The sequence below is a fragment of the Kryptolebias marmoratus genome, linkage group LG9, assembly GCF_001649575.2.
Source record: "Kryptolebias marmoratus isolate JLee-2015 linkage group LG9, ASM164957v2, whole genome shotgun sequence".
Taxonomy (NCBI): domain Eukaryota; kingdom Metazoa; phylum Chordata; class Actinopteri; order Cyprinodontiformes; family Rivulidae; genus Kryptolebias; species Kryptolebias marmoratus.
This window is the reverse complement of record NC_051438.1, coordinates 5,606,093-5,620,171: the sequence shown is the minus strand read 5'-3', so window position 1 is coordinate 5,620,171 and position 14,079 is coordinate 5,606,093. Positions and strand designations below refer to the sequence as shown.

Here is a 14,079-nt window from a genome sequence, read left to right as displayed (position 1 = left end):
AGTTCCACAGCCCAACACACCACATGCGGCCATTAGAAAACGTCATCAGGAGCCACAGCATCAGTCTATACAATTACGTTGATGACACACAGCTTTATATTTCTGTCTATTGACGAAACACGGCTAATCAATGCTCGTTTTAATTGTATTGTAAATATTAAGTCATTGATGGCGGAAAATTTTCTTCAACTCACTCAGGACAAAACACAGGTTTTATTAATTGGTGCTAATCTTCAGAGAGAGAAACTTAGAGCTCAGAGCTCTGGGAATGAAGTTAAAAACCTTGGTGATATTTTTGACTGTAATTTAAGTTTTCCTCATCACATTAAAAATGTCACAAAGACAACATTTTATCACCTGAAAAAACAGAGTCCAGCTGCTCCAGCCTGTTTCAGCACAGATTAAACATGTTACTAATGGCTGTCTTGAATATGTTTCTGTTTGCTGGCTAAATTTATACTGATTTATCTAAACTTGCACAGGTTTTATGCATTAGTACACAACCCCTCTCTATACAGTTGTTTCTACTATTGCATTGGGCTTGCTCCCTGACAGATGTTTAGCTAGTCCTCTGTCTGCTGTAGTGATAACGTGTAGTAAATGTAGGCTTATGGAAGCTTTGAAGGCAAGGCTGTCTGAATTTGAAGCTTGGCTCCCTGCTGTTGAGAAGCTATTAGCTAGCCAGGTCCCTTTAGGCAGCGTGGCGCCACCGAGCATAGTTCCTGTTAGTGGTTCTCCTCCAAACCCCGAGCAGCCGGGATCTCAGGCCTGCTGGTTGACAATTCAGAGTAAGCCCCAGGTTCACCACTGAAACACATTTCAGATTTTCCTCTCAGTGACACACCCGCTGTGAAGCAGACTCTGGTAATTGGCAGCTCCATAGTCAGTGCATTGAAGCAATACACACTCATTTGCTTCCAAAATGAGGTTCGTTACACTGCTGTAAGCGGTGGGATCTGCATTCCCACTTAAATAAACCTTTGAGTGTGACTTTGTAAAATGTCAAAGAATGAAACAGACCAAGAGTTATACAAATATACAACTTTATTAATAATTCAGAAGTTTGGCGCAGCACACAACCCGAAGCTGAAAGGGAGGGAGAGACCCAGCCCAGGCCTGAAGGTCCTGCAGCGGCTCACCAAACAGCCATCACAAACCAACACCTCCACAGGGCATTGCAGCTAAACACAACACTGCTCATTAAAAGGACACAGCATGCAATATGTCACCACGGTATAACTCAGTCTACACTGCCATCAACTTGTGAGGTAAGGACACATGTGACAGCAACAGGAGGCCTCTCCCCTGAACAGGAACACCCCCACCCTAGTACTACAGGCTGGAACTGCAATCTAAAACTAAACCCTAAGAAACCAATAAAATACCAATGGAAATACATAAAATCTTAGATCACTTCGCTTTCCTGGGGTTCAGGCCCCTCCTCCAGGGTCTGAGTTGTGGTGCTAGTGCGCTGTCAAAAAGCAGTTCAGGTGTCTGCCAATCTGACACAGCGTGGCTCTCCACGGGCTGCAGGAGAACCTCTACCACAAGCTTACCCTGCCTGACACAGGCACCTGTCCCTGCAGTCCCTGACCGTCTTCACTGCTGGCAGCCCAGGACACCCTGTGAGACGAAGGTTTCCCATAAACAGTGTTCTGATTGTAATATTTTCTCAAACGCATTTCAAAAAGTATTACATGTAAAATAATTGTCTCAGATATTTTTACTGAAAATTTGAAATTCCTGCCCCACCGAAACGTAAATCTGACTGAAAGTCGAAACATTTCCTCCCATCAGCTGTTGGGGTCAAAGGTCATGCAATTAAAAACACTCCGCAGGGTTATATGCTGGAAGTATTTTAATGGGATTAAAAAAAAAAAAAGATAAATTTATAGAAAAAGAAAGAGAAAGAAGTATTTAACGGCAAATAAAAAAAAATCTGTTTCCAGCCCAACACTATTTATGACAGGAATGTTTTAAAGATGTTCTACTGCTGAGCACACTGGTTCTCCATAGTGCGGTTAGAAGTCACGTGGATGATCTCCGGTCTTTGTTTCTTTTGCCTCTCTTCTCTCTTGTTCTGCTGCTTGTTCTCTTCGGTCTCCTCTGTCTGCTCCGACACAGAACAGCTGAGAAAACAGAAGAATCGTTTACTGATTTCTCACATTGAGACGTTCAACCAATCTGCTGACGAAAAAAAACAAACACCTAAAATAATATTAAACCAGCTTGAATCATGTCCATGAAGTCACATGACAAAGTGCTCCTTCCTTCTGTATCCCTGAGGTAACACGTAGACTCAACCCAGGAGGTAAAGGACTCAACGGTGATCAGGTACTAATCTGTCACTGGATTTTAAGTTGAACTTTCAGATTTGGATCAATTTCTCTCAACATTTAGTGGCATTTTTCTCTGTTCTACATATCCATCCTTTGTATTTGGCTCAATCGCAGGTGTGTGTGTTTGTGTAGGTGGGAGGGAGGGAGGATTACAGATGGACAGGTTACCAGACCATCACAGTACATTATCATTACACTAATTATCAAACTACAGTGTCAAATGGATATTTTAAACTAAAACACCTGCTTGGTTGTGGTTTACAGAGAACCTTTCATGTACTGGGTTCAGGTTCACAAAGTACGTCACACAACTGAATAAAAGGTTATCATCTTGTTTGTATATGTAGGCATTTCTGAGCAGAAACCTCACAGTACTGGCCTGCTACACAGAGAACTAGGCTGGATCTTAAAGCACAGTGGAGTCCTTCAGTATTCATCAATAACATTAGTTTTCTTTAACTGTATTGATGTTTACATGTATGCTACTCCAGATTTTACTGCAGTGTTTTTATTAAACCTTTGAGTGGTCAGTTACAGGAGCGTCCTGCTGGAGTCAGAAGCTTTCCTTGGATTTTTCACGTAGCTGGGACCTGAAGCCTAGGTTTGTCATGTCATCGGATCACTCATGAAGGTACTTTATGTTTTTAACTTTGGAACACTGAAGGATAGATCTTCTTCTGTGTCTAATGGTACCTGCACACTGATCGTCTCGACTAACATAAACTGGCATTAGTTTCAGCTGTTTCTGGTTGGTTCTGACTCCCAGTTTGTTCTATCTGTGAAGTATAACTGGACAGACAGACAGATGACATACATTTGTTTCCTAAGAATTCACAGAGGGAGCTGGAATGAGCAGCAGTACTGACCTGGGGAGGGCCGTCCCATCCGGTTCCTCTGCTTTGAACTTCACACACTTTGCAGGCTTCACCACAGACTCTGATTCTAAAGCTGCACAGAAAAAAAAGAACTGGTAGATTCAACCTTTTTCCTGTAGGAAACAGACAGAATGTAGGCTCTGATCTCAGGTCAGTCCACACACCTTGGTTCGAACTCTTAGTCTCAACTGTAGGTCCAGTTTCAGAGTCTGCAGTCCTGCGATCTGTCCCATCCACAGCACCAATCTGCTCCCCCTGGCTGGTTCCTTCAGGGATGGACGAGATGTCAACGGGGAGTTTTTCTTTTCTTTTCCTCTGCACAGGTTTCCTCTTCGCCTCTGCACACAGAAACCAGAGGAAGTAGAAGCATTACAGAACCAAGACACACAGGAACCAGGAAGACATTACTAATTGGTTGGTGGTTCTGGTACCTTTGGGTTCATATTTCTGCTCAAGTTCCTCTACACGCAGCTGCAGCTTGAACTTGTCACTCTGAGCCTGGAGAAACAAAATGAAGCAATAAATACAAAAAGATCAGACGGACAACAAGGTTCTGTTCGGTCAGGAACATACACAGAACCAGTGCAAGAACCTACACACTGGAGATTCAAAATATGGTTTATTAGGAATCAAACAAGTGACAAAACAAAACCAGAAAACCTGAGTGTGCATATGTATTCACCCCTCTTCAGTAAATGCTTTGTAACAGCAGATCCAGGATCAGGTCTCTTCAGGTCCGTCTCCATGATCCTGGACCATCAGGTCTCTTCAGGTCCGTCTCCATGATCTTAGTCTATCTAATAAGAGGACTTTCTGTCCATTTTTATGACCAAACTGCTGAAGCTCCTTTAGGTTAGATTGGTGCTGCTTAAGCCCATCTTTAAATTGAACCAGAGATTCTCAGTTGGAAGGAGGTCTGGACTTTGACTGGACCATTCTAGGACCTTTAACTGGTTCTCCTTAAAAGGACAGTCTGGTCATTTTTGAAGTGATGTTCTGTATAATTCAGGGGTAGGCAACCCTGGTCCTCGAAGGCCACTATCCTGCATGTTTTACTTGTTTCTCTGCTCCAACACAGCTGATTTGAATCAATGGCTGATTAACAGGCTTCTGCAGAACATGAAGAGGTGATTTAACCACTGAATCAGGTGTTGGAGCAGGGAAACAAGCTTAAAAAAACCCTCTCAGAACGCTAAATTAGCTAATATTAAACCTTTACACTTGACATAGTTTATTTAGTTTGTTGCTATTTTCTCAAGCGAACAACATCTATGTTACTACACTAATGTATGTGTGGTGCTTAGTTAGACCGAAGGAATACCAAGGTGTTGAATACTAACTGAAGAGCCAGATCTCACAGTAAGACCAGTTCTTTCTGTGATTACCAAAGCACCTACTCAGACCACAGCACAACCAAGTCTTTATTGGAGCAGAACCTGACTGTGGTTCTAAAACAAGGCGCTAGGGGTTGGTTCTTGAAAAGATCTAGGTCTAAAATGAGCTTCAGCCCAGATGAGAAGTTCCCAACATGGACTGATGTTCCTGTCAGCTTTAATGTTTTCAGATCTGCAGCTGGACTTTGAAGCAGCACATCAGCACCGTTTCATCTTTTACTAAATTAAGTACAGTTAAGAATCTGGAAATATAAATGCTTTTATTTTCCTTTTTCCTCTCCTATCCAGATTTGGAAAACATTAAAACTAAACTGTAAATTTTTTCAGAGTGTGGGAGAAGCCTCTCACAACATTTATAAGCAGGAATAAAGACATCTCTGCGGTTCTGAACCTGAACAGGCACCATCTTCCAGGGCAGCGTGACACCAACAGGTGACAGTGTCTTACCTGTTTCAGAAGGCGCTCAGATGCAAAGAGCTTCCTCTCCAGGGCCAGAGCTCGCTGGCTCTCTGACAAAGACTTCATCCTCTGCAGGGACAGCTCATCTGCCAATCGTTCTGCATCCTTACTGCCAACACACAGACAAATCCAGGTTTCCATCTCTTCAGAGAACATGTGTCAAACTCAAGGCCCGCGGGCCAGATCCGGCCCTCTGTAACATTTCATGCGGCCCCCAAGATAACGTTTAGATTTCATTAGGACCGGCCCTCCAGTCTGGGACAAATCAAGTCTCTGATTCTTATTTTGCTTAAAAAAACTGAGCCTAATTAGTGAAGTTTTCTCTCGACAGTGACTTAGAAGCCAACAATATATAGTTTGAATTTCTGTATGATCAGGTTTTTGTTGATGGCTTTTTAAAAAAAAAATCTGTTTTAATGCTAAAAAATTCATTTAAAAGCGGAATGAGGCATAAGAAATGACAGCTAATGATGAGCTTTTTGAAGTTTGATCTATTTGTCTGTGTTCATTAAAGTATGTTTGCTCTAAATTCTGAATAATCTGTAACTGGGAGAAGGTAATCAATATTTCTATATGAATGATTTGACATAATACATCTAAAACCAAGGTTAATTTATGTCATTTTTAATAAATATAGATTGTGATCGGCCCTTGGCTAGGACCAAATTTTTAATTTTGCCCCCCTTGCGTTACTGGGTTTGACACCCCTGCTTCAGAGGATACTGAGCTACATTACATTCTGTTTTCTGTTGTGCTGAACATCCTGTGAACACCTCCAAACAAAGCATCTGATCATATCTGCTAAATAAATATGTAACAATCTGAATGAGATTTTTGGAGAAAGACAGAGTCACACCTACGTGATCCTGTTGGACCTGACTAAGAATTTTACTCAAACAGCTGTTTGTTTTTTTAATGGTTTGCTGGATAAAATGCGTTAAACTCTGGTTAATGAAGCAGAGTGTGGTATGAACACAGTCAGGTGACTAAATAATAAACTCCTCTAAAGAGGAGAAAAACATTTTGTTTATACCCCCTTGATAAATTTTAACCACTGAATTATGCAGGCCTGCATGAGTCCGAACTATATTTATGGAAAATTAATAAGTACCTCAATTAATATTATAGCATATATATATAAATGGTAATGAATATATTTGCATCCCAGCAGACTGAGTTAACATAAAATGAAAACAGTTTGTTGGATATTTGTGTTTCACTGAATTTTCTCTAATAACCGATACTTTCATTTACTTTAACTTTTATGGAGGTTTTTAGGAAAACTTTACTTCTGATTCCACTAACTTGCAACTGGTTTTTAAAACTGATCTTTGTGCTTTTTGTTGTAAACATGTTAAAATTTTTATTTTTCCAGTGGATTTCAGAGAAAGCTCAAACTGTGCAGCTAATGAAAAAGTAAACGAGTTAATAAACTGATCATGTTTGTTTCTTGTCTTAATATAATTCTGTTACAGACATTTGATTTACAAATTGGACAAGAAAAGTGCCACAATGAGCTTTTTCTGGTTGAAAACAATAATATTCATTTCCATGTTCTTTTTGGTCATGGAGGAACCAGACGGCGACAGGCTGCAGACCCCAGCTGTAGGGGATCAGTTTGGGTTTTTTATCCTGGATCGTTCAGCAGATCTGAACTCACGCAGCGTTGCAGAGCTTCAGTTTGAGCAGGTCAGTGTAGTACGTCTCATCCTGACCATCACCTCCTTCTGCTGGAGCAGGGTTGGCTGGCTGAGAATTCAACATCTACACACACACACACACAAAGTACAGGGTTAGACTAACCCATCTCTTAAAAGGTTAAATCATCCTTCATTGAGCTAATGGAGCTTAGCTGTGACAGAATTATATTTTTATTTAAATTAAATAAAATTGTCACATGTGAGAAAATACTAATCAGGTCTTTATTTACCAAAAGAAGAACATAAAACAAACTGATGAAATTGTTCCTCAGTTAGGAAGAACAGATTTTTCAGAAGCAGAAGTCTTTGAGGGAGTTGACACAGACGGTCTGAATAAGATGCTTTGTGTCTTTAGAGAGAAAAGACGGGGCTAAAAGAGAAAGTATGGTTCTGTCTGATGAAGTCCAGTGTGGTGGAAAAGCCTGTGAGGGTAGGGCAGGACGTACAAGGACAGTTAGACAGTGGTGAGATGTGCAGTAGGAGCGACCGATAGGGTTTTATCAGGGATCAGCTCTGAGCTCCTTCCTGTCTGCAGCAGTGATGGACAGGTGGACAGATGAGGTCAGACAGGACTCCTTATGGACTAAGATGTTTGCAGACAACATCTATAGGAAGCAGGTGGAAGAGAGCCTGGAGAGGTGGAGATCTGCTCTGGAGAGAAGAGGAATGAAAGAACAGAACCCATGTGTGTGGCTGAGAGAGAGAAATGGGAGAACCAGTGAGAGAGAAAGAGATTGATGGACCAGTAAGAGGGATACAGGTGGACGAGTTGAAGGAAGAAGAGGAAAGGGGAGTGACACCTAACAGGTCTTCACAGAATGCTTTCTGGTCTTGTTGAAAGATCCTGATCTACACTAACAGCTGACTAACATGGCAGTGGACTAACCCTACATGGGATTTTTATGTCTTAAGTCTGTATGTCACTTTTCTTTGTGGCAGATGATGCTGACACGGATGTTTGCTTTATTCTATCGCAAAGCTCGTTTTTCATCAAGAAGTGTTTCAGCTGCTGCACTCATGCATTCTTTGACTACACCTCCATCAGTAAATGGTGTTTTGTGTTGACCCAAAAGTCAAGCAACTCTGAGGGAACACTCCCGAGCATGTTGTTGGACAGTGACAGCGTGGCTCAAGATCATGGCAGACTGATCGTACTGGGCTCCGAGGCTGCTTTTTTTCTGTGATCTCACTTCAGATTTAAGTGGGTGCGTTTGCTCAAAACCTTTACAGTATGTTTTGTCTCATAATGGCATTTTGCATTGCCACTTTGAATAAGGGTCATGGTCTCTGAACACATGAGAGGAGGTTCAGAGAAGGTTCATCAATGTAGTGAAGGAGGATCTGCAGAAGCTGCTAGTTTATAAATCACTGAATGGCTTAGCACCACAATACAGTAAAGATCTGCTGTTCTTGTATCAACCTTCCAGACCACTCAGGTCTTCTGGTTCTGGTCTACTCTGCACCGCAGAACCAGAACCAGAACCAAACATGGAGAAGCAGCATCCAGCTTCTATGCACCACAAATCTGGAAGAAACTTCCTGAAAACTGCAAAAGAGCTGAAACACTGAGTTCCTTTAAATCAAGGCTAAAAACCCACCTGTTTAGAGTTGCTTTTAAATCATAATAATTGGATGTGTACTTTACTCGTTTGTTGACAGTATGTTGTTTTTATGACTGTTTAATTTTGTGTTTTTATGATGTAAAGCACTTTGAACTGCCTTGTTGCTGAAATGTGCTATACCAATAAACTTGACTTGACTTGGGTGTGACAGAGGAGGATGCTGGGATGAGGGAAGATGGAGGCAGATGTCCCCCTGTGGAAACCCCTGAAGGGAGCAGCTGATAGAAGACGACTCCACAGATGTTTCAGCTGAAACATTTTTCAGCTTCAGAACAGAAAAAATATATGCTTAAACCAACTCACCAGAACAGGCTGGGGTTTTAAAAAACACGTCTAAAACTTCCTGCATTAATTCTCTTTGTGTCTGATGGATGGTCAGTTCGGTCTTTGTGTGCTCCACTGCAGATGGACATTTCTCCTCACCTCCACCTTCTCCAGTCTCTGCAGTTTGGTCATCAGATCCTGGATCTCCGAATTTTTCTCAGACAGCATGGACTGCAGTCTCTCCATCTGAGCCGGGTCAGCCCTGGAACCTTGCAGTTGCATCAGAGTGGCTATCTGGACCTACACAACACAAACATGTCATCGCTGTGGTTCATGTGACAACAGAACTTGTGGGTCCAGTTTGTCTCAAAAACAAAAGATACCTTCATGCGCTGCATCTGCTGTTTGTTGAAGGCATGGACTTTCTGCAAAGACTGATACTGGACCGTCATGCTGATGAGCCGTCTCTCCATCTCAGCTCTCTTGTCTTCCAGCTGCAACACATCATCATCGTTTTGTTATTTTACCAAACTCATCTTTTAACTGAGCACATGCTGCGTGTTTCTCACCTCAGCAAACAGGGAGTTCCCTTTACTGCTAGGATCCTGGGCCTGTTGAAGAACCTGATCCAACTGGATCTGAAGGTCTCGATTCAGTTCCCGAGATTTCTGTGATAAAGACATCCAGTATGAGGGTTTTGTATCCCACCATGTTAATCCGGTATAATCAGGAATGAAACACTGATGCATTTAACAGTTTATCTTTGCTCTTGGTTGGAAAGCTGTCCTGTTACAGAACAAAACCTTTAAATAACCCATTTTATTCAGTTTAAACATAGCAAACAATCTTTTTTTGCAGCAGTAAAAAACAAAGGGTACAAATTTAAAAAGGATCAACAATATCTGAACACAGAGAACACTTGGTTAGCTTTTATTCCAAATCAGGGCTGTGAGAACAGTTCAAAAATCACATCAACATCCAGGAACAAAACTACGACAGCTTCTGGCACTTATCTCCCAAACCTCTTACAACCAGGAAACTACCACCTACAACCAGGCAATCAGCCACCCACCTACCCACAACCGAACAACCACAACCTGCAACCCCACCTACCTACAACTAGGCACCTGCAACCCATCCACTAACAAGATACGTACAACTCATTCACCAAAAACTAGCCACCTACAACATATTCATTCCACGTTTACACAGACACCTGTAACTCACTGCTGACCAGGCAGACAATTTGGAGCCTAAACTCACTGAAACTGTGATCTCTCACTGATCAGATGGAGCTCCAGGAACTTGATGTTGTCAACCCATGATATTTAGATAGCTCCCAGGGTATCTGGTGCTGCGAACTATCACTGATTTAATGGATCCCTAGGAACATAGTAAACATATCAGATGTTTACTTAATGTTTAATTGATTTTTGAATTAACAACTGTTCAGAAATAGTAACTATGTTTATGATGTTGGGCTGATAAATGGGAGAAATGAAAACAAACATTAAACCAAGTCTGTACATGTCAGGAGGATGAAGATGGTCTGTTTTTCTCTTCTTGTTGCAGATGTATACTGATGGAAATGAGACAGAACAGAGTTAATATTAGCCCTGATGGAAAGCTTTGGGGACAATCAGTCTGTAACAGTGTAATAAACTGAATGGAATATAACCTGCAGTAATGATGATGGATGTTAACTCCGTCTCTGTAAGAGACTGAATCATTTTAACCTCACTTCTAACTCTTCTTCATCAGCCTTCATTATAATAAAATGCTCCCACACATCAGAATACAGAGTAAAACCTGTCAGTTGTGGATAGCATTCTTACCTCTAATGCATTGAACCAGGACACAGCTTCTTTTTCTCGTTCTTCTTTCTCCTCAGTCACTCTGTCCAGCTGCCGCTTCAGACTGCTGCTGGTCAGCTCCAGCTGCTGCTCTCTGTACTGACACTCCTGCAGCGTCTGCTCCAACTCCACCTGGAACACAAGCAAACGCTCTTCAACCACACTCACTGACACCTGACAAGGAGCTCAGAAACAAACCGTGCTGCTGATGACATCTGGGTTCTCCCATAGTACCTTGATGTTCTCCAGCTCCATGGTCTTCATCTGCACCTCCATCATCTCAGATGTCATGGAACTCTGAGTGTGTTCGTTCAGAGCACGCAGCTCCTCCATCTTGTTATTCAGTGTCTCAGTTTGCAGTTCCAGCTTGTGTTTCAGCTGCTTTTCATTCAGCTGGGATTCCTCCAGAGCCGACTGCAGCCTGACAATCTGAGACAACACAAGCATCCTCCTTATCAGGTCAGAACCACTGGAACAATGATACACAGGTAGAACCAACAGTCGTGGTCTTGAAGTCGTCTCCCAGTCACAGCAGCACCTTTGATGGGGTCAGATCAACAAACTCCACCTGTGTGTAACTCAGATGTCCCATGATCTCAGTATGTGTACACCTGCTGTGAAAGGCTCCACAGTCTGTGAGACCTATGGTAGCAGGTCACTGTGAACCCAGGAGATCCGTAAACACAACAAAAACTAAAATCTAGTGAAGTACAAGTCAGACCTGAAAGAAAAAAATCTCTACAATCAGAAGCATTTAAAAAAAGGCCTCCTCTTTTCAGCTGTATGACAGCAACCAAATGTAAAACGGCCTAAAACTAAAGCACAGTGGTGGCAGCATCATACTGTGAGCTGGTTTTCATTGGCAACTGAAACAACGAAGAGGATTAAATACTGGTAAAGTTCGAATGAAAACTTTTTTCAATCTTTCAGAGAACTGACACAGAGACAAAGAGTAAAGCTTAGCATGACGATCACCTGAACCAGAACCATCCATTTAACTGCTTTTTTATTCCAGGTCACAGGGGAGCAGGTGCCCGCCTCCAGCAGTCACTGTCTGAGAGGCTGAGGACACCCTGGACAGCCTGGTCTCCAGTCCATCACTGGGACGCATGGAGACAAACAACCAATCACGATCTCACTCACACCCAGGGACAATTTAGCGTTACCAATGAACCTAACATGCATGTTTTTTGGTCTGTGGGAGGAAACCCATGCATGCACAGGGAGAACACCCAAACTCCACACAGAAAGGCTGGAAGGCGGACCTGCAATCCTTCTTGCTGCGAGGCAACAGCTCTAACCACTTCTCCAACATGCCGCCCTGAACCAGAACCCATTAAATGTCATTGGAAGAGTAAAGTTAAAGTCCAGACATCATTCTGACACTAACAGAGACCAGCAGCAGGTGAGCTGACCTCTGGCTCTCCTACCTTGCTGTGAAGTTCTCTGGTTGCCATGTTATGGTTCCTCTCCAGCTGTTCCTGTTGCTCTTCAAGCTGCTGTATCTGGTGGTTCCTGAAACTCTCGTAGTCTGACTGCTGGGATTCCAGCATCCGGGTCTTCAGTTCCACCTCCCTCAGAAGGGAGTACTTGTGCTGTTCAAGAGCCTACCACACACACACAATCATGCAAAACAGGCTGAGAAGTTGGAAACACTGTCCCACTGTTTTACTGACACAAACACAAGAAACAAGTTCAACTGTCTGAGACAAAGATATGTTTTGAGCTTGCACAAGATCTGGCAGAAGTCAAACATTGAATTCTATAAAAAAAAAACAACCTAAGGTAATCTGATCATCGCTGGAGTAAAGAAGACAAATGTGTGAGATATATTTTTAAAAAATAAGTTGACACCTCGAGCGCATTGGTCATCTCGACTCTCTGTTCGTCCAGCCTGTTCTGCAGCTCCACCTGCTGGTTGAGAAGATCCAGACCAGCCTGGGCAGCCTGATGGACCTGCTCCTCCTTCTCCCTCAGCTGGCTCCTCAGCAGAGACACCTCGTCCTCTGGTGCCATCTGACAGAAGACATGAGATGTGTTTTCTGTCCCCTATAACCTCCCACAGTCAGAAAATGTTGAGATCTTGAGTTTGTACCAAAGTTCTGATCCATGACTTTTAATGTCATTTATACTCCTTCAGAATCTGTCTGTGTCAACACTGAGTCAGCACGCACACCATTGTTTGCCTGTTTATAGTTTTTTTCCGTATGCTATACAAACTTTGAGCCTTTTTTTAACGATTCATTATCAAAATGCTCGGCTGAATTTGTAACAGTGTGCTATGACTTTAGGTTTCTGTAAATTTTATTCATTTTTGAATTATTTAACTTCATTTACAAATACTGTCCCCATAGGAAAAACACTGAGATTTCTTCAATTCCTTTAAGATCCATGTTTTTTGAAATCTACTTCAGCTACTGGCTCTGTTTTGGTCTTCTTATGCTACTGTTAGCTTTTAGCTACTGTACTGTTAAGTTTTGCATTAAGCTATGGTTTTGCTAAATTTAGCTTCTAGCTAATGTTTTGCTGATTTTAGCTTCTATTCTGCTTGTTTTAACTTGTTCTGTACAGATTTAAAACACGTTTATTTTAAATCAAAGTGTGGCTTAAAGTTCAAAATGTTGTATTTAGTGTCTGAACAGAGCTCAGAGCCTCCTGTCCTCCAGCACTGACGGGGGGGGGGGGTATTTTGGTAACAGATCTTTGTTGCTATCCGGCCTTGAGGATGACTTAGGGTGTCAAAACGTAAGGAATCGGGTCAATAATTAGTTTTACATTGTTTTTAATATTAATTTTAAATATACAAAGAAAATGTGTTCCCGTTCAGATATCCCCTCGCTTGATTTTAACCATAAAAACGGCTTGTTTTTACATCGATATTTTGTATTTTAAACAAAAAGTCCAAAAACCACTCGTTTTTATAAGACTGGTTCCTAAAGAAAATCTAAATAGGAAAACATGCACGGACCTTGTCCGACCTCTTTCTTCTTTGTTCCAGACCTGGAGTCTTTTCCGTACTGCGTGGGAACCCTGTGTGCTTGAAGAGAAACGAAGAAAACTGTTGTTTATGTCTGACCTGCTCCGGGTCATGTTTAAACTTTCGGCCTCTGAAAAACTGCAGAATGAACAGGTTTCATCAAGCTTCTACTGTACTTTAAAAACAGTGCTGCTGCAGACGGGTTCTTACATTATCCTATACAGCAGCTGCAGTCAGAAATACACCAAGAAGAACATCCAGTTGATAAAAAGCAAATTAAAACAGTAAAAACACATACCGCAGTGAAGTTAGTTTCAAGTTGGATATTCGAACTCCACGGAGTTAGCGGCGTCTGGCTCACGGGTGCCCCGAAACAGGAGCGCTAATGTCGGCCAGCCGTTCTCTGCCGGCCCCTTCTCTCACGCGCGGTGGTTCACTTAGGGACCGTCAATAAATTTTCCTAACCCTTCGCTCCTGAAAAACAAATATTAATATATTTCTTGTCGTTTCACCAACTGGTACAAAACCTTTGGTAAATCATGCTACGAAATTATATAAATGAGGCACAATCTATTTTATCCCATTTGAACCCTTTT

At 42.0% G+C, this 14,079-nt stretch overlaps 1 protein-coding gene across 2 annotated transcripts; it reads right to left on the bottom strand.

Annotated features, from left to right (window-relative positions):
- Window positions 1-1,051: 1,051 nt before the first annotated feature.
- On the bottom strand, window positions 1,052-14,061 carry spdl1 (spindle apparatus coiled-coil protein 1). Of its 2 annotated transcripts, none has more exons than XM_017423093.3 (15): window positions 13,782-14,061; window positions 13,475-13,543; window positions 12,361-12,522; window positions 11,937-12,113; window positions 10,741-10,935; window positions 10,489-10,638; window positions 9,223-9,321; window positions 9,037-9,147; window positions 8,813-8,953; window positions 6,728-6,831; window positions 5,056-5,176; window positions 3,646-3,712; window positions 3,379-3,552; window positions 3,206-3,287; window positions 1,052-2,129 (listed from the first exon to the last, which is right to left on the bottom strand). In XM_017423093.3, the coding sequence occupies exons 3-15, from the start codon at window positions 12,520-12,522 to the stop codon at window positions 1,988-1,990; spliced, it is 1,725 nt and encodes a 574-aa protein (XP_017278582.1). In that variant the 5' UTR covers window positions 13,475-13,543; window positions 13,782-14,061; the 3' UTR covers window positions 1,052-1,987. The 2 variants fall into 2 exon arrangements, with proteins under 2 accessions (XP_017278582.1, XP_037833548.1); XM_037977620.1 differs by having other exon boundaries at window positions 13,475-13,536.
- Between the last annotated feature and the right edge of the window lie 18 nt (window positions 14,062-14,079).

Excerpts from the sequence above, each read along its gene's own strand:
- spdl1 (XM_017423093.3), bottom strand. The coding sequence starts at position 12,522 with ATGGCACCAGAGGACGAGGTGTCTCTGCTGAGGAGCCAGCTGAGGGAG. Across the intron at positions 12,114-12,360 it reads AGATGACCAATGCGCTCGAG|GCTCTTGAACAGCACAAGTA; the intron begins GTGTCAACTTAT and ends TGTGTGTGGTAG. Across the intron at positions 10,639-10,740 it reads TGGAGCTGGAGAACATCAAG|GTGGAGTTGGAGCAGACGCT; the intron begins GTACTATGGGAG and ends CTTGTGTTCCAG.